Source organism: Spea bombifrons, chromosome 3 (assembly GCF_027358695.1).
Source record: "Spea bombifrons isolate aSpeBom1 chromosome 3, aSpeBom1.2.pri, whole genome shotgun sequence".
NCBI classification, from domain to species: domain Eukaryota; kingdom Metazoa; phylum Chordata; class Amphibia; order Anura; family Pelobatidae; genus Spea; species Spea bombifrons.
In genome coordinates, this window is record NC_071089.1 from 54561414 (window position 1) to 54588106 (window position 26693).

General features: G+C 38.2%; 1 protein-coding gene across 2 annotated transcripts; it reads left to right on the forward strand.

Moving 5' to 3' along the window:
• The first annotated feature begins 789 nt into the window (after window positions 1–789).
• On the forward strand, window positions 790–26693 carry TRIM67 (tripartite motif containing 67). 2 transcript variants are annotated; one of them, XM_053460232.1, is made up of 10 exons: window positions 790–2133; window positions 7956–8051; window positions 9200–9322; window positions 11047–11157; window positions 13473–13626; window positions 16104–16261; window positions 19264–19402; window positions 23077–23380; window positions 24767–24929; window positions 26107–26693. In XM_053460232.1, the coding sequence occupies exons 1-10, from the start codon at window positions 1228–1230 to the stop codon at window positions 26167–26169; spliced, it is 2217 nt and encodes a 738-aa protein (XP_053316207.1). In that variant the 5' UTR covers window positions 790–1227; the 3' UTR covers window positions 26170–26693. The 2 variants fall into 2 exon arrangements, with proteins under 2 accessions (XP_053316207.1, XP_053316209.1); XM_053460234.1 differs by having other exon boundaries at window positions 16116–16261.

Below are 26693 nucleotides of genomic sequence, written 5' to 3' on the forward strand. Positions count from 1 at the left end.
CCGGTCTGGCGTTACTAAGCGCGCCATTGTCTACTTTCGTAATTAAAGTAACGCCCCAAAATCATGAAACGTGAATTTACTATAACAGCGCGTACCGTCTATTAAACGCCCCCTTTCCACAGGTTGAACCTACACCCCACCAACGTCCCTCTGCTCCACCCGTTTAGCCCGTCCCTAGCAAATCCAATTTAGAATCCCAGACAGATTGCGTTACACGGGGTGGGCGAATGCGTTTTCATCCCGGTGGCTCATCTACTTCATCTATATTTAGACGCCGTTAAGCTCAGCAAATCAACAAAAGAGACCATATGGCCGTATAGGAATTCATTACATGCACACTCAGTGTTATATAGAAGAGAACACCCGGGGAATACAGGTAGCAAGCGGAATGCCATTCTCTAGAGCTATGGAAGGCCGGTTCCTGTTTAATATTCCGATCGGGAAATTTGTAGCGATCCATGCACTTATTTGCTAAAAGCATTTCGCTCTTTCTCCCTCCCTCCCTCTCTTTATTTTTCTTCCCTGGCAAGATCCCTCCCCCTCCTCTTTCTCCTCCTTTCCTTTTTTGCTCATCTGCTCTGCCAGCCAAATCAAAACAGCTGTACCCATCATCTCCCGGACGAATGCAATTATACCGTTATCCGTTATTCATCAGAGGACAAAAACCCAAAGGCTGACCATTGCCCGACCCAATCAAGGTCACCCCAACCGGACAGAGTCAAGCCGGTGCAGCAGCAGCAGCAGTGAGGCGCTGTCCGTTCTAGTGGTGCTGAAGGCATCGTCCATTCTGTCTACCTTGTCTAAGCGAGCAGTGAAGGAGGCGTGATAAAGAACAACGGGATTATTCTGCACTGGAAAAGGGCATATACTGTAGCACTGAGCCTGCCTACCATTCACAGATCCTAATTTTTTATTCATTTTATTTATTTTAAAACAGAGCATGAGCTGTTTCTTTTTACTTGGTGCTCCAGATTTTTTTTCTGTGTTTTCCCATCATTCACACTGTAAGGTTTCTAACCATGTCTCCCACTTCATCCTCCTAGTCCTTTTATATTGATTTTTCTTTTGATATATTTCCTTGTCCAGAAATACAAGGCAGTGCTGTTCATCCTTAGATCATCCTTTTTTTTTATTTTGCTTTACCTTGTCGCCTACAGTATACCTTTTGCCATCTCATGAAACGTATGTGATTGCAAGAGACTGGAGAAAGAGAATCAAACAGAAACCATGGAAGAAGAGCTGAAGTGCCCAGTGTGTGGCTCCTTTTTCAGGGAACCCTTGATTTTGCCCTGTTCACACAATGTCTGTCTGCCTTGTGCTCGAACCATTGTAGTGCAGACCCCAGAAAGCGAGCATCTACCTCATGCCGCCCGCCCCATGCTTGTAATGGGGGCAGATTATGACTATCCAGACCACCTTGATAAAATGAGCCTACACAGTGAGACAGACAGTGGATATGGCTCTTATACCCCCAGCCTCAAATCTCCCAATGGTGTAAGGGTATTACCCCCTGCTCCAGCCCCTTCTTTGGGGGGTTCTTCTGCGGCATCTTCCCGAGGAATACATGGCAGTCTGTGCAGCTCCTCATCCATCACATGCCCTCAGTGTCACCGTAGTGCGTCTCTTGATGAAAGAGGGTTGCGTGGTTTCCAGCGAAACCGACTCCTGGAGACCATAGTTCAGAGGTACCAACAGGAGCGCAACCCCGTGCTTGGCGCAGAAGGGAGCAGTACTTCAGAAGCAGCTAAAGGTAATGTTGGCACCAATGCTAGGTGTCAGTTGTGTGATACCAACCCAGCAGAGGCTGCAGTTATGTGTGAACAATGTGATGTTCTATACTGTTCCACATGCCAGAAGAAATGCCATCCTACCAGGGGACCATTTGCAAAACACAGGCTGGTGCCACCTTCTCAGCTAGCTTCTTCCAGCCTTAGTACCAACAAGCCGGCCTGCACAGCAATGGTGCCACCTAACACAGCACGCAGGTTTCCCACCTGTGCAGATCATGAGCTGGAGAATTACAGCATGTACTGTCTGAACTGTAGGACCCCTGTGTGCTACCAGTGTTTACAGGAAGGAAAACATGCCAAGCATGAGATGAAAGCATTGGGTATCATGTGGAAGCAACACAAGGTCAGTTTTTGGGATGGGATCACTTTACAAATTGTAACGGACCGATTGTTGTTTTTTTCTTTATTACAGACTAATGTGAAAAGGTTTTAATTACTACTCGGTTTTCTTAAATCCCAGAGGAATATTGAGCACTCTGCCTGTTAACCCCAAAAGGCTTCTAAGTTAAATACACTATACTATGATGCAATTCTCTTGCAAGACACACTTGAAATAAAGCTGAATTGCTTTTTTGGTGTCTTCAGCCTAGTAGAAGGCAGCTAGTTATTGAAACACTAACAATGGAAAATATTGTACTTGATTTTTACAGTTTGTATTATTTCCGTTACAAGCAAAGCTCTGTCCATCCTATGTAATGTTCTAAGTTCCTTTAAAGCGTACCCTTTTCTCTTCCCGTGATACATCTGTGATTATAAGGCAAAGAGAGGAAGTTCAGAATTAAACAGAAACCATAGAGACAGTACTGTAATCAAGAGCCATATCTATTCTAAAATGTGTGTTGGAATGTAACTTCCTTATTATTTCCATTGTATTAATATTTTGCTCTTGTGTTGTCGTGTTGGTAACCGACATGGGGGTTGATTCACTGGCAGGAGATTGTAACTCTCTCACTTCACTATTCTTTATGAATGGTCAACACCAACATGGTTTCTCCAGTGAAGAGGCCAGAGCTGGTCCTGTATAATGCATCTATAAATGCAAAACTAGAAAGAAGAAGTTGGTTATTTCTCTGAGGATGTTCACCCTGATTTTTTCCATAGTAAGTAAAACTAGCTTTTAACTGTCTGGGAAAAAAAACACACAAAACTCAACTTTTTCGTGTTTAATGCAATGTGTAAAAAACCACCTTTCTCAAGTACTTGTGATATATTCAGTTAGTCCATATTGGAGGGGTTATAGTTGGTCTATGTATGATAAGCACCCTCTCTAAGTGTCTTAAAATGGGGACAATATGATTATAAAATGTGATGGTGCATGACATCCCTATTCTCATCTTAAAATGGGAATATGCCCCAAAGAGTCTATTATGGAAAGGAAAATTACTGGAAAGGAAAATGCATAAATAGTAAAGGTGATTTAAAAAATGGGTTTACAGTAGGATCATGAAATATAAGTATGCAGGAAATTAGTAAATAATCAGATATATTATAGTACACAGGGGAGTGGCTGTAAGTTTGCTGTGGATACTTAATTTTGTTCAATATTCAAAATTAATTCTTTCCCAAAAGGTCACTATTTGGCCATGAAAATATTCTTTATGGGTAAAAAAAAGCCCTCTATCTATCTAAATGTGCCAAAAAGTACAAACTACTACAGTGGTCATAGTGTGCATTGTTCATTACATTTTCACCATCACTGTAATTCAGTAAAATTAAAATAATTAATATCATCAATAAAATAAAAGTTATATTAAACCAAAAGAGTCAGCGCTGGAGTCTAGAAAGTTTATGATAGTGCTGATATTTTTGGTTCAATATAATATTTACTTTGTTGATTTTGTTAAGAATTTGAGCTTGTTAGTGAAATTAGATTATGGATGTTTTGTGGCTTCCTGTTCTACTATAACATCTATAATAGGCATTTGAAATTTAGTACTAATATTGCAGGAAAACCCTATTATTTTATTATTTTTATTTCTTGATTTTGTAGACCCATCACATACAGTAGTATGTTATAGTGGTTAAACAGAACATAAAAAATAGTTATTAGAGAAATAAAGAATGGGTAGAACCTGCTCAACCGAGTTTACAATCTAGAAGATACATTACATAGAGGTTGTGTTATTTTGTAAACGTTTATTATATGTAAAACATTAAAATATATTTTATACTTAAAGCTATCTCTGAAACTGGGAGTTCTAAGGCCCATGTAATCTGTCCACTAATCACAGTGAGACGCCAGTCAAATCTGTCTTTTGCTGCATTATCTCACTGTGATAGTTTGATAGGCTCTCCTGCACAAGTTATTCACTGGATTAATCACAGTAAATCAGGATTATGAGAATTAATCACAGTGTGTAAGCATTACCTGATAATTGCCTTGTGGGTGGTTACTGGTTATGCATGAAAACCCCATAAATCTTAATTTGTGAGATTGGCACTAGTAAAGGAAAAGGACTAGATGGCTGTGTGTATTTTACTTTACTACTATAAACATTCGAAACCGTATTCAGTTCTAAATAGGACTGAATTGTATTGACCCGCTGTTCTGAGACATTCAAGCTAATATTGCTCGAAGAGACTCAAACTTCAATATGATTTAATAAGGACCTAACACAATAAGCTTCTACTGCAAAGATGGCTGACCATCAGATGGCGCCCCCCATGTACCTTTATTACTGATCCTGTCCTTTAGTGTTGTGGCGCCTATTGCAAGAGTGTTACACACTAATATGTCATTTATCGGCCTCCAACATCAAAGTACAAGGGCTGATATAAATCCACAGTGGTTTCCTAGTCCTGGCCCTAAACACTTTGTGCATCGGCAGGCTAGTGTGGGGCAGTTGCTCCCTTGGCCCGTTCACTCTTATGTATATGTTAGTGATAGTAAGGATGTGCTTTATATGCCCCCCTAATCAGAAGGTAGCAGGTCTCCCCAGGGTACATACTTATTCTTCTATTTATACACTTGTTAGTGTTACAAATGTTTGTTCCTACACAGCACTTATAGTAGTTTTGCTGCTGATTTCCATAATTCTGTGCATATTACATGTAGCAAAGAAACAAAGTCAAATATGACAGAAGAAAAACAAGAAAATAGGAATTATATCCGTGTAGATGCAATAAAGAAAGATTACCATTTTCCAGAATTATTTTATTCCTTTACTATACAGTTTTCCTATCCATTATAGTCTATTACAGGTGAATTTCTTCTGTTATATCATAATAGTATTCTTGACATGTCTTAGGGTTTAAAGTGCTTCTGCCACTTCCAAGGGGCTTGTTACTAGTACTAAAATATCTAAAGGAAAAAGACTAAACTAAAATATTACTTTTAATAAGCCATATAAAAAATCTGGGGGGGGGGGTAAAAAATAAATAATGTGAAATTCAGATAGGGTACACTATTAGCCACAGGATATGTGGCATACAAAGGGTTAAAAATGAGCTGAGGGAGTATACATCCCACTATAGGAATAAAGCAATACCTACAGAAACACCCGATAAACCATTTGTATGCCACATATCCTGTGGCTAATAGTGTATCCTATTTAAAAGTTTAGTCTTTTCCTTTAGTTATTGTTTGATTAGTGGATTTATCCCTAACAGGGATATAGAGTTCATTCCTTTCTATTTATCCTAGTACTATATACAGAGCCGGCCTTAAGTGTTCTGGCGCCCTGTGCAGACTACTCCTGTGGCGCCCACCCCATCCCAAAAAAGGAAAGAAAAAAAATCTTGTCACAAAACTCCCCTTTCTCACTATCTACCACCTCTGCCCCTTCCCATTGCCTCACCCCCCTCTGCCCCATCTCACTGCCCCCCTCTGCCCCATCTCACTGCCCCCCCTGCCCCATCTCACTGTCCCCCCACTCTGCCCCATCTCACTGCCTTCCCGTCACCCCCACTCCCTACTTCTAATTATCCTTACTTACCTTGTTGAGCCCTGTGGTGGGAGCGGGAGGCGTCTGTCTTCTCGCTCTGCCGCTCTGGATGTTCAATAAAGTTAAAACAACAAAAAAAAATTATGCTTTAATTTAAGTCCCGGGCAGGGGCGCAGAGCGGTTGTTCGTGAAGTTTTCAGCAACCGCTCGGCGCCCCTCACTCTCCGTGACTCCGTCACGGTGCCGGCGTTTACAGCTGAGTGCCGGAATATGACATCATATTTCAGTGCTCAGCATGAAACGCCGGCACCGTGACGGAGTCACCGCTCGGCACCCCTGCCCGGGACTTAAATAAAAGCATCGGGTTTTTTTTTTTTGTTTTAACTTTATTTAACATCCTCCATGTTAAATAAAGTTTAAAAAAACGTTATTTAACATGGAGGATTTAAATAAAGTAAAAAAAAATAAATAAAAAAAGCCAATGTTTTAATTTAAGTCCCGGGCAGGCGCCCCTGTTGCCATGGCGCCCTGTGCGGCCGCACAGGTCGCACACCCCTAAGGCCGGCCCTGACTATATAGATAGCTATCTACCTACCTGCCTCGCTGAATGACTATTTGTCTAGCTATGTGTCTATTATCACACATGTAATGAAAACTCTCTATTGCTTCACACAGACCGTATATGCAGGGGATAATTGACTAAACTGCATGTTACAGCAAGATAAAGACCACCATCTTAGACCATGAACTATGCTTGGCCCTTCATAATGCTTAGTTACTTTTGTAAAATTAAATTTCTCATCACCCTACATAACCATTCACATCAATCCTATCGTTGCCTAATAACAAAATATATAGCTCGCTGTTATAGAATCATAAAAGCAATATTTGGTTTATAATTCAAGTAATTTTAAGTTAGAATTCAAGATAACAGGATAACCACACTTCTGCAAGCTCTTCTTTTATAACACCATTTTCAAAAGTTGCCCTCCAGCTTTTAATAATAATAAAACTATGTACTTATCTGCAAATATATAATTGGTCACATCAATTGTGGCTTCTTGTATGTGCTATATGTACTGGAAATCTTCGTGAGCATTTATTTTCTAATGTCAATTATACCCTAAGAGCGTTTCAGTTTATTGTTCATTCTGGAACATTAACCCAGGCCCACAATGCCATCATTCTCCTCTACAATTGATTGAACGTGTTTTATTTGCAGGACAAATATATTATTGATCCGGAGATGATGTAGCTCCATCCTGTCTGACAGAGTAAGACCATTGTCTAATGGGATTCAATGAACTCCAGATATTCTAAGTAACAAAGTGAAAGTACACAATTGTCATATCAATAAAAATTGGGGTCTGTTCACTAAACAGTAAGTTGTAAGTGAGTTAAAAGGTCACTGTAGCCATTATATGCACTTTAAAGCATATGATAGTTGAAAGGTTCCTTTAGACTTTCATGGTGTTGCCCCCTTGTAATGTATTGGGGGATTCTACAGAATACCCAATATGCATTTGCCCTCTTCCCCATCTCCCATCTATTTGCCATACAAGAGATGCGTTCACCGCCAGACTACTCCAGCGCTTGCTTGGCAAATGGCCTGAGAGAATATGTGGTCCAACAAGACTCCTGTGCATATGCACAGAAAGTGCTCTTATTTATTCCACTGCTTCAAGCTCTGGAGCTAAATGTAGGACTGTGGAGGGGTGCACTACAGATATGGAGCCGCAGCTTCTCCTTAAGGTACGGTATTTCCCTTCCTTCCTCCATTGCGAATACATGGATCCATAGCCCAGGGAACTGTCTAGGGCAGTGCTCCTCTACCCTCTTTTCAAGGCATACCTAACAGTCCAGGATTTAGGTATTACTCAGGTGTGTTTAAGGTGTTTTTGCTTTTTAATTATGCAACACCTTAGACACACCTGAGTAATACCTAAATCCTGGACTGTTAGGTGTGTCTTAAAGAGAGGGTTGAGGAACCCTGGTCTAGGGCACTGGAGTGTACCTTTGAGGTTATACAAAGCATTGCCTTTCATTGGCTTAAGTATACAAGTATCACAGGTGAGATCAGGAAGGGCTTTTCTATCTTAATGCTGATTACCAAACCAGATCACTTATCTTACTGGCACAATAAATGGCTTGCTTTAATTTGAAGATTAAAACTAATATGTAGACCTAAATTCTAATATATAAATGTATGTGGATTAATTATAAGATGTGTAGTATATGGAGCTGAAACACAGTTTTCCTTCTCTCTTTTCTTATTCTACAGGCACAGTTATCCCAGGCCTTAAGTGGAGTCTCTGATAAAGCAAAGGAAGCCAAGGAGTTTTTGGCTCAATTAAAGAATATTTTGCAACAAATTCAGGTATAAGTGTTGATATTATTAATGTTTATGTAGGTCAGATTAACACCTCACATTAAGAGAACCATCCTTCCTCTTTCTTGTTATTATTCTCAGATAAGTTCAAGCAAACTCACTTTACATTAAAGATTTACCAGTTTCACATATAACCCATCACTGCTTATAGCATCGCATTTTATAGCATCGCATTTCCTGATTAAATGTAGGAATGGGTGATCAACACTGCCCTTCTTGGTGTGGGGGTACCACGGTAATGTGGATTTCTTTGCTTGCTCCTTTGTTCCCTGGTACCCTTGAATGCAATATGCAACTTGTGTTTAGCAAAGCAAACTACATGTCATTTGGGGACAAAAGAGAGTGGAAGGCAACAATCCCCACACAGGGTCATTTCAGATTCTGATAAGGTTTTAGCAATAAGTAGTTTTAAATAGCGCTAGGAATAATTTGGAGTAAAATTAAATGGGTCAAGAAGGAGAAAATTTGAAGGTGGGGAAATTATTTAACATTGTACATCTATAATGTAGGAATTAATAATAAAGTGTACAAATTATTGCACTAATCCAAGCAATATAGCTTTTATTCTTGGTTTGTCGCCATCACAAAACGTTTGTGCACAATAATAGACACTGTTTGAATTTCTGGCTACAGAATTTGTGCTCAATAAGCAGATTGACCACATAGTAAATGAAACACAAACAGTGTGTAAGTGAAGAACATTATTGAATAATACACCTCTTTAACCGTTGTAGCACAATATGCAAAGTAATTACTATCTCCTGTTGAAGCATTTTATACACCATGGAGGCCACAAATGGGACAATAAGTAAAAATGTGTTTTAACATCTTATAGGAGTCCAGGTTTAATGAATAATTGGTTCATTAGCAGGGGAACCAGATGATCTGCATTGGGCTATTTATAATATCTGCTGCTTTAGTCCTTAGCAGCACATGCACTGGTGAAGCACAAGAGAATAGAGATATTTCTGTCCTTACTAAACACCAACAGGAAGGGGTTATTGGAGCTGTCACGTATCAGAAAGTTAAATTAAATGACCAAATGGAGCTTAGTGAATACAAACCAAGAAGAATATTAACTATTTGTTCCACTGTTTTATCCAACACATCTTTTTCATCAATTGATTTTCCCCTAGGAGAATGGGCTTGAGTATGAAGCGTGCTTGGTTGCTCAGTGTGATGCATTGGTTGATGCATTAAATCGTCAGAAAGCAAAACTGCTTACCAAAGTCACTAAAGAACGAGAGCATAAATTCAAGGTGAGTAAAAATGTCCTAAATTAAGCAGATGACGGAAAAAAAAGTATTTCCGTATTCCACAACATTATGGAAAGGAAAGCTTTTGTGTTTGAATAAGTGAGAGTTTTTTAGTGTAAGTTTTGTTGATGAATGTAACTACATGGTAAGGGGCCCTATATTCTAGAGTTGTTGTCATGGTGGAGGAAGGTATCCTATGGCCAGTGTTCCTACTGGCCTACAGAAGGAAGATATGTGCCTCTACGAGTTCAGAGAGTAGAGCTAAAGAAGTCAGAACCCTTTGTCTTGAGTTCCAAGATGAACGGCAAAGAGAAGATATTCAGACATTGGTTGGTGCAATGTATCTCCCAGCAAAACCCCTAGGCAAATAAGTCGCATACACCATAAGTAAAATTAGGCAAACTTAGTTTTGCGAGACCCCAGTATACATTAATAGGTCTGCCAGTATTTTTTACTCCTTTACTCATGTTATTCATTCATATTTTTGGCTACACACACTTGTGATTAACTCTTCAGAGGAAAACGTAAAATCACCTTTCTGCTGGGGTTTACTTGCTTACCATAAGAGTGCAATTCATGTTTTCTGAGAGCGGAATAGCAACTTAGTTACTAGACAGTCTTGAATTTATGGTACTTTCTCAAAATAAAATGCTCATCTTAAAAAAGGCCAAGTGTACCTTGTACAAAAGTGCTTTTATTATATGAAAAAAATATTATAGTGATCCTCATAATTTAAAATCATCAGGCAAATAAAGTGAAAAGCACAAAATATGGTATGGGTTACAGTAAATGGTAAATGTGCTCCAAAACTATGTACCTACCAGTGCTTTTATTAAAAGTCCACGGTTTCTTTATGCATTACTTATCACAAACATTTGCCGTAGACAAATTCTTAAGCTAAAGTACTGTTTTACCATTAAGCCACATGCTTTAAACTGTAGAAAATAGGTCAGAAATCCCCAGTGACAATAATCAGATTTTTTTTTTAACTTCTGCATGATGGTTCTTGTTAAAGGTCCCATTCATGGCACCACAATTTAATAGAAAAAAAAGGTACAAATCATTTGTTTCACTGTCCATATCTAATTAAGACACCTCAGGCTTATTGATATTGAGCTTTGAGCAAGATAATGGAGTATTAAGAACAACATTTACAACACAATATCTTGAGTGTTAAAACAGGCGATAATATTTTTATTGAAATGTAAGCTTCATTATGGGCTTACGATTAATAACATTTCTGATTTCGGAATCCACTGTAATTTGTCAAATGCAATTTTCACATATATTTATTTTAGATGGTGTTTTAGAAGTCAGCTTCAACTGAAATATACAAATTGAACCCTTGGTCATTTTAGGTCAGTTACTGTTATTGCTCCATGCTAAATTTGCCCTCCTGTGATCTGCTAGGAAAGCTATTTTAATATTTTGATATTTAATAATACTTCTTGGTATATGGAGCAAGGAATCAGTATATTGGATAAAGTGGCCTATCCATGTTAAAAGGAGATGCGGTCCAGCACTTCTGAAAGATAGTCTTTTGTGTAGTTTGTTTAACTTTGTTAATGCGATGAACTGTAAATAGGAAGGAGGAGAAATGAATTCTACAAGCAGCTAACATGCATCAATCAAATTTCACTTTGTACTTACACGGTACCATGGGTATGATTATTTCTGATCCTTTCTAAATCCAAGGGATTATCTGAAATGTGTGTTTTTACTGCCAGGTTGTCTGGGACCAGATAAATCACTGTACACTGAAACTGCGCCAGTCCACTGGGCTTATGGAGTACTGTCTTGAAGTAATTAAGGAGAATGATCCATCTGGCTTCTTACAGGTAATGCCATTTTTTTAAATTGAAAATACATTAGAATTTAAAAATGTAATGTGTTTTAACTCAGGTAAATCATATAGTTTACACAGACTGTATCATCCTAACAACTGCCTTTCTTCTTGGTTTTTTCTGACTTACATTGCTGGATTTGCAATTCGCATTTCACTGATGATATATTCTACTGCCAATGTTACAGTATTTTTGTGTGTGCTTTTTCTTTAGGTAAAGAGTAGGTAATACAACAGTTTATTTTGTCGGCTATTGTATTATTAGTACAATTATATTTTTCTAAAGTGTTTTGAATCTATCCAATTCATGACAGTTTGTATATTTTTATTCATTTTCATTGGTACTTACTGTAGTTATTCCAGAAGGCTCAACAGCATGAATATTTTTATACTGGAATTCTGCTGGGCGGGGACCGAGACACTTAAAAATATGTATACCCTGAAAGTGCCGATCCTGATGATTTTAGGCTTTTTCTAATCTTATTCCATCTGAACAAGAGAGCTACGAGATCCACAAAGCTCTCACCTTCAAAGCTCTTCATAGCAGTTCCTGCTCCTACATCTTCTCATTTATGGCCAAATACACCCTTTGCCAGTCTTCTCATACAAAATTTCAGAAGGCTGTCCCTATTCCGTCTAGCTAATCAGACTCTCTCTTTGTCTCCCGCCGTTCAAAAAATATCCTAAAACCCACTTCTTCAGGGAATCGTTGTATAAACCGACGTGGTAACACCCTCCTCCCACCTACTGCTGGTACCATTCCTAGCTGCACTTCTGCTGTTGGGTTTCTCCCACTGTTCAATATTACTCTTCAGTTACATGGCAACTTTGACTAGTAATGTTATTTATCGAAACAATGTTTACACTAAGGAATCCACCTCATACACGTCAGACATTTATACTTCAATCTCTTGTGTAATATACTCCCACCTCATTCTGGATTGCAAACTAGTTTGAGCAAGAGCCCCCTGAACCTTTGTTTTTGTTTGCGCCCTACCTATTCTGCCCTGTTTATCTGTTGCATGGTGCTGCAGATGGCACAATAGAAATATAATATATTATGGCTTTTTCCACCAAATTCCAAACCTTTAAAAAAACTTTTGTCAAAGGCTACAGACTCATATAATGGGTAATCTATCCTTCATATATAATCTATTATTAACCATATCTGCTACAAAATATGCCAAAGACAGTTTCCTATATTTTTCCTGACTCCTTTTAATGAGCTTTCTCATTGGGAGTTCCAATTTATGCTCATTGTGCCTTAGTAATCTAATTGTGAACCAAACAGTGTCTCTTGCAATCACTAATACTACCAAGTAGTATTACCATTCTCCGTAAGAAAACGAGAAATCAAACTTTTTCATTAACGACATAAATGTTGTTTCATCAATTCTCAAAGTTTTATTATTTTTGGTTGATACGGTATATGGGCTAGCCTGACCATGAGTTCAAATGCTGGCCTATGATACATTCTTACACTTACTTACAGTCATGTGAAAAAGAAATCATCCCTTTTAGAATTCTATGGTTTTACATATCCTGACATAATAACAATCATGGTAATAAAAAATAGGTACCTATTTACCATGCACCACCTGACTAGCTAACAGGCTCAACCTAAGTGTAATTTTGGATAATCTGACACTCTTTTAAATTGTGCCGTGCCAAAGCAAAAGATCAGTGGCGTATGCATTCTAATCTGTTGGAACTTGCAGTGTATTACATATCCTGCAGACACAGTTAACAGTCTGTTAGACCAATTTCCTATTGATGGCTATGTTACAGCATGACGTCAGCACGTCAAATCTTCTTTAAGGCATCTTTGTGTTTTATGGTGGAAATGACCTGAATTTCAGTGCAGTATATGCAAATATGTTGGTAAAACCAAGCTTTTGGTCAATATGGATTCTGGTCCATTCCCTTTGACTATAATCACAAGCCATATGAGCAAGGGCCTCTCTGGAAATACTTACAAATGTAGACAGTAACCTATACTTGGAAACTTTCCATTTCTCAAGGGTATGGTGGATTATAGCTCTGCCCGCTCCGCATGTGATCCCCTCAACTAATTGCATGTTCCTTCTCCCTTCAAACTTTGGTTTGTTCAATTTTGTGTAAAATTGGAGGGGACTGGAAGTTCCCAGGTGTGGAACACGACCACTAGAACTGTGATCTTGCATCTGAGGACTCTGAGGATTTGTTTATTAACTTTAAATATTGTATAAATATGGCATATTTGAAGTGAATGTGAAAGTGACTCATCCCAATCTCATAAAACTTAAGCCATGCTTCTGTGTCATTTTAAAGATTTCGGATGCGCTGATCAAGCGCGTACAAGGATCCCAAGAGCAATGGGTGAAAGGAGCCCTGGAACCAAAAGTGTCTTCAGAGTTTGACCTCACTTTGGACAGTGATCCTTTGCTACAGGCCATTCACCATCTGGATTTCATTCAGATGAAATGTAAGGGTGAGCTCACAATCCTTATCATTTTTGTCCCTCATTATAAATAAGACCACTTCTTTACCTTGTGAGTTCTTCACCTTCATTACAAATCAGTCCCATTTTTTGTCCTATTATGAGAACTGGAAATAATGAACGTCAGTGAGTTTTGCGATTGCAAAGATAACTAATGGCTGTGTGCGTGTTCTGGTTGGATTAAATTGCTGCATGGGGATTTAGGCAAAATCTCATCTGTGTAATATAATATGTGCAAACACGTCTCATATATTAGGACTCCTAGACATATAAGAATCACTGACGCATGACGTTATGAAACTCAGTAAACCAACCACTATGTTTTGGATTTTAAAAAATCAGGGCCTGACCTAGGATTTGTAACTTTCTCTAGTACCCTAGGTAAAATCTTGTAAAGTACCCAACTTCTGCATGCACTTGCTTGGAGACATAGGAAATATACCTCATTGCAGAGCTCACTACCAGCTCAGTGTACTAGACGACTTCTTATATGGTAAAGAGATATAACATAGAGCTGAAATTAAGAGCTGGCAGACCAACAGAAACATACTTTTTTTTATATAGATACTGTGACAACTTGTTTTAGGTAAATCTCGTATTTTAACCATTGCATATCTAGTGCAAAACTGTCCTTATTTGTTTTAGTAAATATTTTATTACACAACTAAAAATAACTTGTAGATTACTCACTATATATATATATATATATATATATATATATTTGCCTTTTATGTTCTTGTATTGTTTTCTGTTTCCCAAACGAATAATACTTCAGTTTAATTTGTTTTGTTATAAATATATCTATTTGGGAAACAAAACCCTTATCACTTGGATAATATGTTAGGGCACAAAGTGAGAATCTAAACCTCGAGGGTCAGAGTCTTAGATGTAATGTAAGGATTTTCTTTATGAAGGTGGTACTTTACCAAAGGTGCTAGAAGTCGTAGAGGTTAATATAGTGAGTGAATTTAAACATACCTGGGATCGGCATATTGCTGTCCTGCAAATAAAATAAAACGAAGAATACAAAAATGGCAGACTAGGTGGATCTTGTTTGCAGTATAGTATAGATAACTGTAACTATGGTATAGATTCCTGTTAAGCAACATAGCAGCTTAGGTTTAGGGAAACATAACAGTCACATCTAAAAGTTAAACATGCAATCATGAAGTAAAATAAATGTATAAATAAATTGGAGCTGACCGGAAGCGATGTAGCTACTCAAAGCATCTGTAACAGACTCAGCTAGATAATGGTGACACCAGTTAATTATCAACTAATTTAATGTAGATATCCATTATGTTATCAAATACAGCGTAGTATGCTACTGGGTAACATACTGTTCTAGTACACTGGGGTTCAATGCATCTTTATTGTTCTTAATTACATTTGACTTAAATCATGGCCCCTACACAGAGGGATTACCATAAACTCAGTCTTGGAGATGTTGAGCTTCGGGTAATGCAACACTATCCATGATGTAATTCCAGAAAAAGTCGGTGAGGCGCATTAGAGAGGGTGAAAGATCAGGAGAGGCGATAAAGAATAGGGTGTTATTTGCATATAGGTATTGGAAACCAAAGGAAGATATGGGTTGTCTGTGGGCAGAGTTAGTTACCAAAGAAAGTTAGGCTCAATCCTCACTAATAAGACATATGCCACCTTCCAATAATTGATTTTGAGCTTCAGCATTTTAAAAGTGAAATTTAAATGTAACATTTGTTCTTTTCAGTAATACAAGACAATTGGCATGGAGTCTGAACACTTTTTCATGTCTATTTTTTGGACCCAAATCCATCTGTGCCTTCCATTATGTGTCTGAGCTCAGAATGTTTGATTAAGTGTTTATAAATTACACTGTGTAAAATATCCTCTTCTTCTGAACGCATTACATAAATAGAAATCAATGGGTTGAAAATTCCCATAACAACTCTTGACCAGACCTCTAATCACACCCCCTTAAAAAAAATAGTTTTGGAATGTGGAGGTATGGTCTTGTACTCTTGTGTGTTGTTATCACAGTATTGTTAACCTGACAATAAAATCCTATTGATTGAAAAATACCTGCTACATAGTTGCAACAGATGAAACGTGTTAATCTTTATTCTACAACAAAGAATCAGGATCTTAGAGGTCTGTTATTCAGATAAAAAAGTTATATCTGGTCCCAAAAGCGTGTGTACTCTACGTCTTTTTTGCTGTGTCGGCCCATTAAAAGTCATCACTTTAGTTAGTTATCCTCCAGTTGTTATACCATTGATAATCTGGCTAATTATTCAGAAGTAAAAAAACATTTCTCCAGTTCCATGTGTATTGCACAGGAAATTTAGATCACTATGCATAGTGTTCTGACTACTTTCATATGGACATTATTAATAAAATACGGTACATCTGTATTGAATGGTATGTAGTTACAAAACAGCTTGAAGAGGAAGGGCAGAGTTACACTAATCTGCACTTAGTTTCCGTTACAGTGCCCCCAGTGCCCCTGCTACAGCTGGAAAAATGTTGCACCAGAAACAACAGTGTGACGCTAGCCTGGCGGATGCCGCCTTTTGCCCATAATCCTGTTGAAGGCTACATCCTTGAACTTGACGATGGAGATGGTGGGCCTTTTCGGGTAAGGAAGTGACTTCGTTCAAAGATGATACTGTTATAATGATGTATATCTGATGTTTTCAAAACAAAATGAATATTGAATAATAAGTAAATGTGGGGATATCATTTAAAATATGTATGCACTGAGCCAAAAAGAGAAGTGATGTGAAAAGAAAACCATCTTCACAATTGTTATTCCATTTATAGTGGCAAGAAAACGTAAGCCAACCCTTTGATTACCTGGTTTTCTGCATTAATTGCTCACAAAAAGTCACAAAGTCCTGTGTCACCTGGCTTTCAATACTGTTGGTTTTTAATTTTATTACAAATAAACATTATTTTTAATACTGACAGATGGTAAAGCTCACTGCCTCTTTTCACATTAGATGTAGCGATTTCATGCCTATTTTGGGATTTTTTTCTTTCTCTTTATTTTTTACCCAAAACATTCTGTGTTGTGCCCTTGGAGTCATCTTGGCAGCGTACCCACTTATAGGGAGAGCAGCCACAGTACTTAATCGTCTCCATTTTGTCTGGATTGATGAATATGTAAACTCTTTCACATCACTTTGTAACCCTTTCCAGCTTTATGCAAATCGACAATTCTTGATTGTAGGCCTTTTGAGATTTATTTTTTTGGTGAGGCATGGTTCACATTAGCAGATGCTTCTTGAGAATAGCAAACTCAAAATGTTTGAGTGTTTTTATTATGTCAAAGTAGCTCCAATTAACTTTTGTTGAAGTGATTAGCCAAGGGTCCACATACTTTTTATAAGCCACACTATGAATGTGTGAATGATGCATTCAATATGGACAAGAACAATACAATAATCGGTGTGTTTGTTCATTATTTTAACTTGAAGATCAGATTTTAAGACAAATTCATAAATTAATGCTGAAAATTCCAAAGGGTTCACTTTTCCTTGCCGCTGTATTTGTTTGTGGTGGAAATCGAAATTGATTGAGAGTTGATGATCTAGTAATTTAAACAATTCCTGCAAAGCGTAGTTTCCTATATTCACTTAGGCCTTGCAAAACCATTGTCTTTTTATATAAAACCATTGTCAATTTATATTTCATACTTACTGAAAATTAGGGCAGTGCTGTGGAATTTTCAAGTAAAGAGTGTCATTTTTATGTCTTATCCTGACCTGGTTTATACTTTCTGAACTTATATAGCGTATGATCTATTTTGAGACCCTTTATACTTTGTGGGATAAAACAAAAATTAAAACTATTATGAAACTCGGTTATCCTTATTGTAATAGAATCCCTAGGAGAAAGCTTTTGTATGGCACAAAAGAGGCCCTTTTCTCTGAAGCAGAAGCCAAACTGCAGTCACTAATCCTAATCATGAAAGGTGGCAAGATTTACACTTAAAAATGGGATTTTGTAAAGTCATTTTTACAATTCTTGAGAATGAATCACAAAGAAACACAAAGGCTAAAAATTTAAAATGGCTTAGTGATGTCAGATTTACGCCAAATAAGTAGGCCAAGCTCATGCAAACTGTAGACTTTGATTAGAAATTAAATTTCAGAAAGAGAGATATACAAAAAACTATTATAAATTATTTCATGATTTCCATGTATGTATATTGTATGATGATCTTATTCTCAGTACATCCATGTATGACTGTGATTGAGTGGACTATTGTTATTAATGAATTTATGCAAACTATTGAACAATTACAACACATTGATTAACTTGATTTTCTGGACTATTATTATCAACGAATTGGCATGTTGAATTATTTAATGCCTCCAGATGATACACAATTCCTACCGTGAATGGTGAAGATACAATGATATACGGCAACTAAGATCATCTACAATACATACATGGAAATCATGAAATAATTCATTTTTTCTGTATTTTATTTTTTGTACTAAACTTCCTAACAAATTTAGTAGACTAATCATAATTTCATAAAGAAAACCTTTTATGATAATTCATTTTCATAGTGAACAGGTGGTCAACAAAACAGACAATGTTAATGCTTGTGAAAATGCTAACACTTAATCCCATCCATATTAAGTTTCCCTAATGTAATTTGAGATTGTATAGATCTGGATTTCATGGGTGTTTTAAGTATACCTATTGTAAATAATATTACAGATGGAGGCACTGTGATTTTTTTGCTGACTTGAATTTAAGACTTTTAGGTATGTTCGAAGTACCAAATATAATATTTCTAGGTCAATTATGAAGTGCTTACAGTGGTGAGATTCTTCTGTAAGAAGTGCAGAGTTGTCTTATTGTAATGATCATACCTGGGAACTTCCCAAGGTGGGAGGGCTTAGGTAGAGCAAGACTAGCCATGCATGGGGTATGGCTAGCTGTGCATGGGGCAGAGCTAGTCATAAAAATGAGCACGGCTAGCCACAGTTTGCTTTAAAAGAGAGGGAGGAAGGAGTGGCCAGGAAGTAGGCATGGCCAAATGCCATGTCCCTTCCTGGAGATATAAGGAAGTGACACAGAGACCCGTGGAAACAGAGCTTCACCTGGAGGCTCTGGATCACACCTAGAGAGTTCCCAGGTATGATATTGCACACCGAATATGGTAAAATTAAATATTCCAACTTACCTTCAACCTATGAACTAAATGCTCCTTTGAAAATTAGTGGATGTGTATGAATAAATTGAAACCGTACATGAAGGAAATATGAAAAAACCCTATACGACGGTGGTTAGGGTATTGGGGTTTGTAAGACACAGACAGAGGTTTAGCTAAATAAACTGGGAGCAAAAGGCAGCAGATAAATGTTAGGTCCTAACAAAATAATACATTATATTATTCTATAGTCAAGAATATACAAAATTAGCACAGGCAGTTTGGTTATTTACTGCGATGGTATTGTAACAACATCTCAACCAATTACCTCTATTATTAAACATAATTTCTACATATAACCAAATTTTACTGTGTGCTGCCTTTCATGCTGTTAGAACCACAAGAATTAGACATAAACTCAAGAAAATATGAGAAAATGGTGTTTTTTTATATTTGCATATGACTTTTAGGAAGTCTACGTTGGAAAAGAAACACTGTGCACCATTGATGGGCTTCATTTTAACAGCACTTACAATGCAAGAGTAAAGGCATTTAATTCTACAGGACTTGGACCATATAGTAAAACCGTCATTCTACAGACATCTGATGGTAAGCCACATTTACGTTCATTTCATATAGGCTCAATGTTTCCTCTATTTTTCAGTGATTAGTATAGGCATTTCTAATCCACTAATTCTAGTGACAGGATTTGGATGAAGATTTGGAAATACATCAACATACCAAATATGCACACACGAATAATATGCTCTGATCAATGTCTGTTGAATACTGGCACTCACCATAAAAAGCTGTAATAAATAATATTTTTTGTAGAGAGCAGTGGGAGGCAGTATGGGATTACATACACAAACATGCATACAAACTTTCATACATGCACACACAAATGTACTTACCTCTGAAGTGCATGGCTTTTCTTCTGAATCCATGCAAAGACAACTGCCTTGCTTTCTATAATGGGTTCACATCAGACCATCTCCAAACTACGGTAGTCTGTGTGGTGTGGCTACAACTATTCATGTAAAGGCAGTGCACCAGCAATATTATTTATTAAAAGTACCAAGCATCTCTTATAGCTTGGGATCCCCTAGGCTAATTTTTAATTTTTTAATTGGCAAAAGGTAAAAAAAACTATTTTCTAAGCATATTTTCTTCAAACTATATATGCAGTGTATTTGGTATGTGTTTATGAAGTGATTGTATGATATATTTTATTTCTCACATTTTGTCCATGATGGGATTGGGAATATATCAGTACACTAAAAAAAAAGTCATCATACACAAGACGCCTGAAGCCACAATTTAGTGCCGCTTTTATTTTTTAATTTTTTAATTTTTCTTTTTATTTTGTACAAAAAATAATCCTTTTCTCCAGCTGATTTCTGGGCCTAGAAATTTTGTACTCTGAAATGACTACAAATTCAGGAGGGTGTTTTATCTTTGGATAAGTAAAAATGAAATAGAACTATTTATTCCTACAGTAAGTAAAGTGCCAGGAAACAGATGACCAAACACACACATCACGACAGGCTCTGCCACACCGACACCCAAACACACACACCTCAGGACAGGCTCTGCCACATCGACACCCAAACACACACACCTCAGGACAGGCTCTGCCACATCGACACCCAAACACACACCTCAGGACAGGCTCTGACACACCGACACCTAGACATACTCACACCAGGACAGGCTGTGCCACACCGACACCCAGACACACACAGACTGGCTCTGCCACACCCAAACACACACACCAGGACAGGCTATGCCACACCGACACCCAAACACACACACAGGACACGTTCTGCCACACCGACACCCAAACACACACACGCCAGGACAAGCGCTGACACACCGACACCTAGACACACACACCAGGACAGGCTCTGCCACACTGACACCCAGACACACACACACACCAGGACAGGCTCTTCCACACCGACACCCAAATACACACACCAGGACAGACTCTGCCACACCGACACCCAGACACACACACACACACACACACACCAGGACAGGCTCTGCCACACCGACACCCAAACACACACACCAGGACAGACTCTGCCATACCGACACCCAAACACACACACCAGGACAGACTCTGCTACACAGATAACCAAACACACATACCAGGACACGTTCCGACACACAAACACACACACCAGTACACGTTCCGACACACAAACACACACACCAGGACAGGCTCTGCCACACCAACACTAGGGATGCACCGAAATGGAAATTCTGGACCGAAACCGAAAAATTAAGATTCACTTGGCCAAAACCAAAAATGACCCCCCCACACCTTTAAAGAAAATAAATACATAACCATACCAAAATTCGACAACAACATTTAGTAACAATATTAATATACAGTATCTCACAACACTGAGTACACGTTTATGTAAATATTTTATTATATCTTTTCATGTGACAACACTGAAGAAATTACACTCTGCCACAATGTAAAGTAGTGAGTCTACAGCCTGTATAAGAGTGTACATTTGCTGTTCCCTAAAAAATAACTCAACACACAGCCATTAATGTCTAAGCCTTGGCAACAAAAGTGAGTACATCCCTAAGTGGAAATGTCTAAATTGGGCCCAATTAGCCATTTCCTCTCCCCGGTGTCATGTGACTCATTAGTTTTACAAGGTCTCAGGTGTGAATGGGGAGCAGGTGTGTTAAATTTGGTGTTATCGCTCTCACACTCTCTTACCGGTCACTGGAAGTTCAACATGGCACCTCATGGCAAAGAACTCTCTGAGGATTTGAAAAAAAGAATTGTTGCTCTACATAAAGATGGCCTGGGGTATAAGAAGATTGCCAACACCCTGAAACTGAGCTGCAGCACGGTGGGCTGTAGAGTGGTTTCACAGGACAGGTTCCACTGAGAACAGGCCTCGCCATGGTCGACCAAAGAAGTTGAGTGCACATGCTCAGCGTCATATCCAGAGGTTGTCTTTGGGAAATAGACATATGAGTGCTGCCAGCATTGCTGCAGAGGTTGAAGCGGTGGGGGTCAGCCTGTCAGTGCTCAGCTCATATGCAGCACACTGCATCAAATCGGTCTGCATGGCTGTGGTCCCAGAAGGAAACCTCTTCTACAGATGATGCACAAGAAAGCCGCAAACAGTTTGCTGAAGACAAGCAGACTAAGGACATGGATTACTGGAACCATGTCCTGTGCACTCCTATCATCCATGCATCCAAAACATTCTGAAACCTGTCTAGCTGCCCCCTTGAGTTTCATTATTGATTAGTTGAATCGATTTTATCAAATATAAGATGAGGGTTTTTTTTCAGAGCAAATGCTCTGAAAAATACCCCTCCTTCTATAATCTGACCTCAAATAGAGGTTGGACAATAACAGTAAGATCTAGATCCCCCGCAGAGCTGCAGGGGATCTGGATCCTCCTCTCTGACAGCCGGCGGGCGCAGATAACCTCTGCTGCTGCTGGCACTTCTGCTAAGGCTTCTATGACTGAGGGCTGGCATGACATGAACTTCCAGTGCTCCATCATAGAAGCCCCAGTGGAGTGGAGTGGAGGGCAGAAGCGGAGGTTGTCTGCGCGCATTGCTCAGAAGCCCACCGGCTGCCAGAGAGACGGATGCAGGTCCCCTTCAGCGCTGTGGAGAAAACTCCTCTCTGGCAGCTGGTGAACGTCTGAGCGATGCGCGTAGACAACCTCCGCTGCTGCTGGCCAGTACTTCCGCTGGGCTTCTATGATGGAGCACTCAGTCATAGAAGCTCCAGCTAAAGTGCCAGCCAGCAGCGGAGGTTCACTGGCTTCCCCCACGAGACACCATGGAGTCTGGGGGGGGGGGGAGTAGTGTATCAGTGGGATATAAGGCATATCAGGGGGCCACAGTGGCATATCTGGGGGTATAAGGCATATCAGGGGGCCACAGTGGCATATCTGGGGGTATAAGGCATACCTGGGGTGGAGTGCATATAGGGGGTATAAAACATATCATGGGGCAAAGTGGCATATAGTGGGTATAAAGCATATCAGGGGGTGAAAGGTAAATCTGGGGGTGAAGTGGCATATCAGGGGGGCACAGTGGCCTATCAGTGGGATATGATTTAATTGTAGGACAAACACTGAGAAATCCTGTAAGTGGACAGTAATACTGAAAGCTTTGGCTCTGGCATAGGGCTGCCATCTTTCCCTATTTTTGTGTAAGTATATATATGGCCATAGGTTATAAATGTATCATACTTTTATAATTTGCCTTCTATTAACTTTGTTTTCTAGTGGCATTTTTTACCTTTGACTCCAACTCTGCACATCGAGACATTGTATTGTCAAATGACAACATGACTGCCACTTGTAGTAGCTATGATGACCGGGTGGTCCTGGGAACTGCCGCTTTCTCTAAAGGAGTTCATTATTGGGAAATACAGGTTGACCGTTATGATAACCACCCTGATCCAGCATTTGGTGTTGCAAGGATAAATGTGGTGAAAGACATGATGCTGGGTAAGGATGACAAGGCCTGGGCAATGTATGTCGACAATAATCGAAGCTGGTTTATGCACTGCAATTCTCATACCAACAGGTAAGATACATAGAACTGGATTGTGAATAAGAACCTTATGGCACACCTAATCTGCATTTTTGTTCCTGCTGTAAAAAAATCTAATCTTATTTGATCTTTGGTTTTGTCTGATATTGAGGACAGCCTTATGACTGTCCCGTGAATGTTTAAATTATATCCCTGTATTAACGTCTACCACTTTACCATGTAAATACCATGATGTAAACTTCCTTAATTACATCTAAGCCTATTACCCTCTAGCTGTAGACTATGACCCTCTTGTCTTGTGTTTTACTTCTTAGATAAAAAATAGAAATGCAGTGTTCAAAAGTGAAAAAACATGCCCACCACAAAGTAAAACACAAATAGCTTAAATATATTCTATTGCAAACCATGTGGATGCTGCCTTAATATTGTCACTTTTAAAACAAACAGAGATTGGATGGAAACTGCCTACTAGAAACAGGTGGCCTACTTGAGTAACTTTGTACAAAAAACTGTCTTATTGCTGTCATATACAGTCAAGAAGAACCTTTTATAATGGGACAAAAATGATCAAATAGCAGTTATTTGAATAGCAGCCGTGGATCCGTTAGAGGTTAACATAACATGACAACTGATTGTTGTATCTGATTCAGGTATCTGAATAAAACTAAGTGTATTTAAATGTTTAACATATGGGAGGCTATGCAGTGTGAAAATCAGTATTATTATATGACTCTTGCTATATTTGCTGTATATCTAGTTTCTGAACCATCATAGTGATTATCTTCAATACGCTTCAAAGATGATTAGAGATTATATATCCTCATTTTAAATCAAGAATTTGAGAGATAATGCTATTTCAAGGTGAGATTAGAGATTGAGGTAATACATAGTAATTTAGTAACAATTACTTTCCAAAAAATAAATTATAAAAAATCTAATGATGTATATTTGGTTTTAGCAAGATTTTTCTTATACATTTTCATGAATTGAACAGATCTGATATTAGTTTTCCCATCTTATTTACTAAATTAAGATATAATGATTTCAAATTACAAATACAGTTTACCATTTATCGGGTACTATCACACAGTAATAGTAGACTTTAATCTGTTTTATTTTTCTATATTTATATGAAAACATTGACTGAATAGCCACTGATGGTTTCATGTTAATTTGATAGCCCAAGTTTTTGAAAGCCACTGAGATTGTGGGATTTATTCACTAAAATTCACTTTAGTTATTTCATTGTGCATTATGAGGGGACAACCCATGCATTTTTCTCCTGTAAAAAGACCTGCATAATTTTTCTATAGTTCAATGGGTAGGAAGACATTTAAGAAATCTTACTCATGCATTCTATTCGGTACTGCAGTTGGGCATGATGTTCCACATGTCTGTTAACTTCATTGTCTTTTACAGAACGGAAGGTGGTGTGTCCAAAGGGACCACAGTTGGCATCCTCTTGGATCTCTGTAAACGTACACTGACTTTTCATATTAATGGGAAGCAGCAGGGCCCTATAGCCTTTGAGAACATTGAAGGGGTCTTCATGCCAGCGATAAGTCTCAATAGAAATGTACAGGTAAATCTTGATGTATATTACTTCAAATATATTGAAACAATACCTATAATAAAGAATTAATTTGTAAAATATCCTTTCCATTACTTGAAATATGTAGTGGTTTTTCAAATGATTTTTCTTATTTCTAAAGTTAAGATGCATTATCAATAGGTATAGGGCTGAAACTAACGATTATTTTCATAATCGATTAGCTGGCCGATAATTTTTTCGATTAATCGGATACAAAAATAAATGTACATTTTTCATTTATTTAAAATAACTGGATGTTAAAAACAAACGGCAGAATAAAAAAAACTTTGATAAAAATTAATTTCTAGTTTTTATTTCCCAACCTGCCCCCCCCAGTTATGCACATCTGAGCCCAGGCTTACCACACTGCCTCCTAGATATGCCATATACCCACAGATATGCCACACTGCCCTCCCCACATATGCCTTATATACCCTATATGCCTTATAGCCCCTGATATGCCACAGTGCCCTCATAGATTCACAGACTCGTTCACAGTACACTGACAATACTTTTATAAATAAATACTGGGTCAATCTTTACTGCCCCCAGGATTTAGTTTCCTTTTAGTTTGCCCCCCTTTACCTCTAATTAATTTAATAAAGTTAACTTAAGGTGTAGTTAAATTAACCCTCAGTCCTCAGCATTAAATTAAAAAAGGGGCGAGGCAAATCGGCTGACTGCAGGGAGGGACTGGGAGAAAAAAGGGACAGGGCCAATCGTCTGAGTGACTGCAGGGAGGGACTGGTAAGTAGTAACTGCTGTCAGTCACACTGAATGAACTGGATTTAAAACAAGAGGTATTTGTCAGAGCATTTGCTCGGAAAAAACCCTCATTTTATAATCGATAAAAATCGATTCAGCTAATCGATAATGGAATTAGTTGGCAATGATTTTCATTATCGATTAGTATCGATGTTATAGATTAGTTGTTGCAGCCCTGAGTAAGTATGTAACATCCAAGATTGTGCAATGTTAACATCTGATTATATTTTTTGTTTATTTAACTTGGTTTAAAAAATTACTCTAAACATGGCTTGATATATTCTACTTGACATGTATTTCTGAGTTTTGGTGTGTTTTGTATTTGAACATATTTAAATCAAGTTGACATCACATCTTTGTATTGCCCTACTTTTACTATTTTATGTGTCTGTTATGCCCACAGGTTACCCTCCACACAGGACTGGAGGTTCCAATGCTCTTAAGACAGATGAAACCATCTAACTGAGCGAAAAACATGGAGACTGCTTTTTTTTTTTTTACATAATGCCTTCATTATCTATGGACATGGGAAAAACTTTAACATATCCCTAATATGTTCGTAAATACTGTCCCCATGCCCTATGAGGATGTGCTTTTCCTTATTACATTCATGCAATGTTTCATTTCTCACCAATTTCCCAGAAATTGCAGAAAAACATATGAGAGGCACTTGGCAAAAGACATGTACTAGAAATCTGGTCATTGATATTAAAAATATACCTTGTTTCTCAATTAAAATAACAAAATAGGATAGCCCTGAGGTGACGTTATTTTACAAAAATGTAATATATTCTGGAAAATCATATACCTTTGTAAATTCTCTATGTAAAGGTTAAGAAAGAGTAGCAAAGTTTAATGGGGTTTCAAACAGAAAGCATCTTAGACATACGCGTAGTTACTTAAGTCCATTTTTGTGTAGTTTGTGATACAGATGATGTCTTTAGAAGTAGTGGATTTAAAACACAGCCTTTGGTGCTAAGCTGTCAAAAA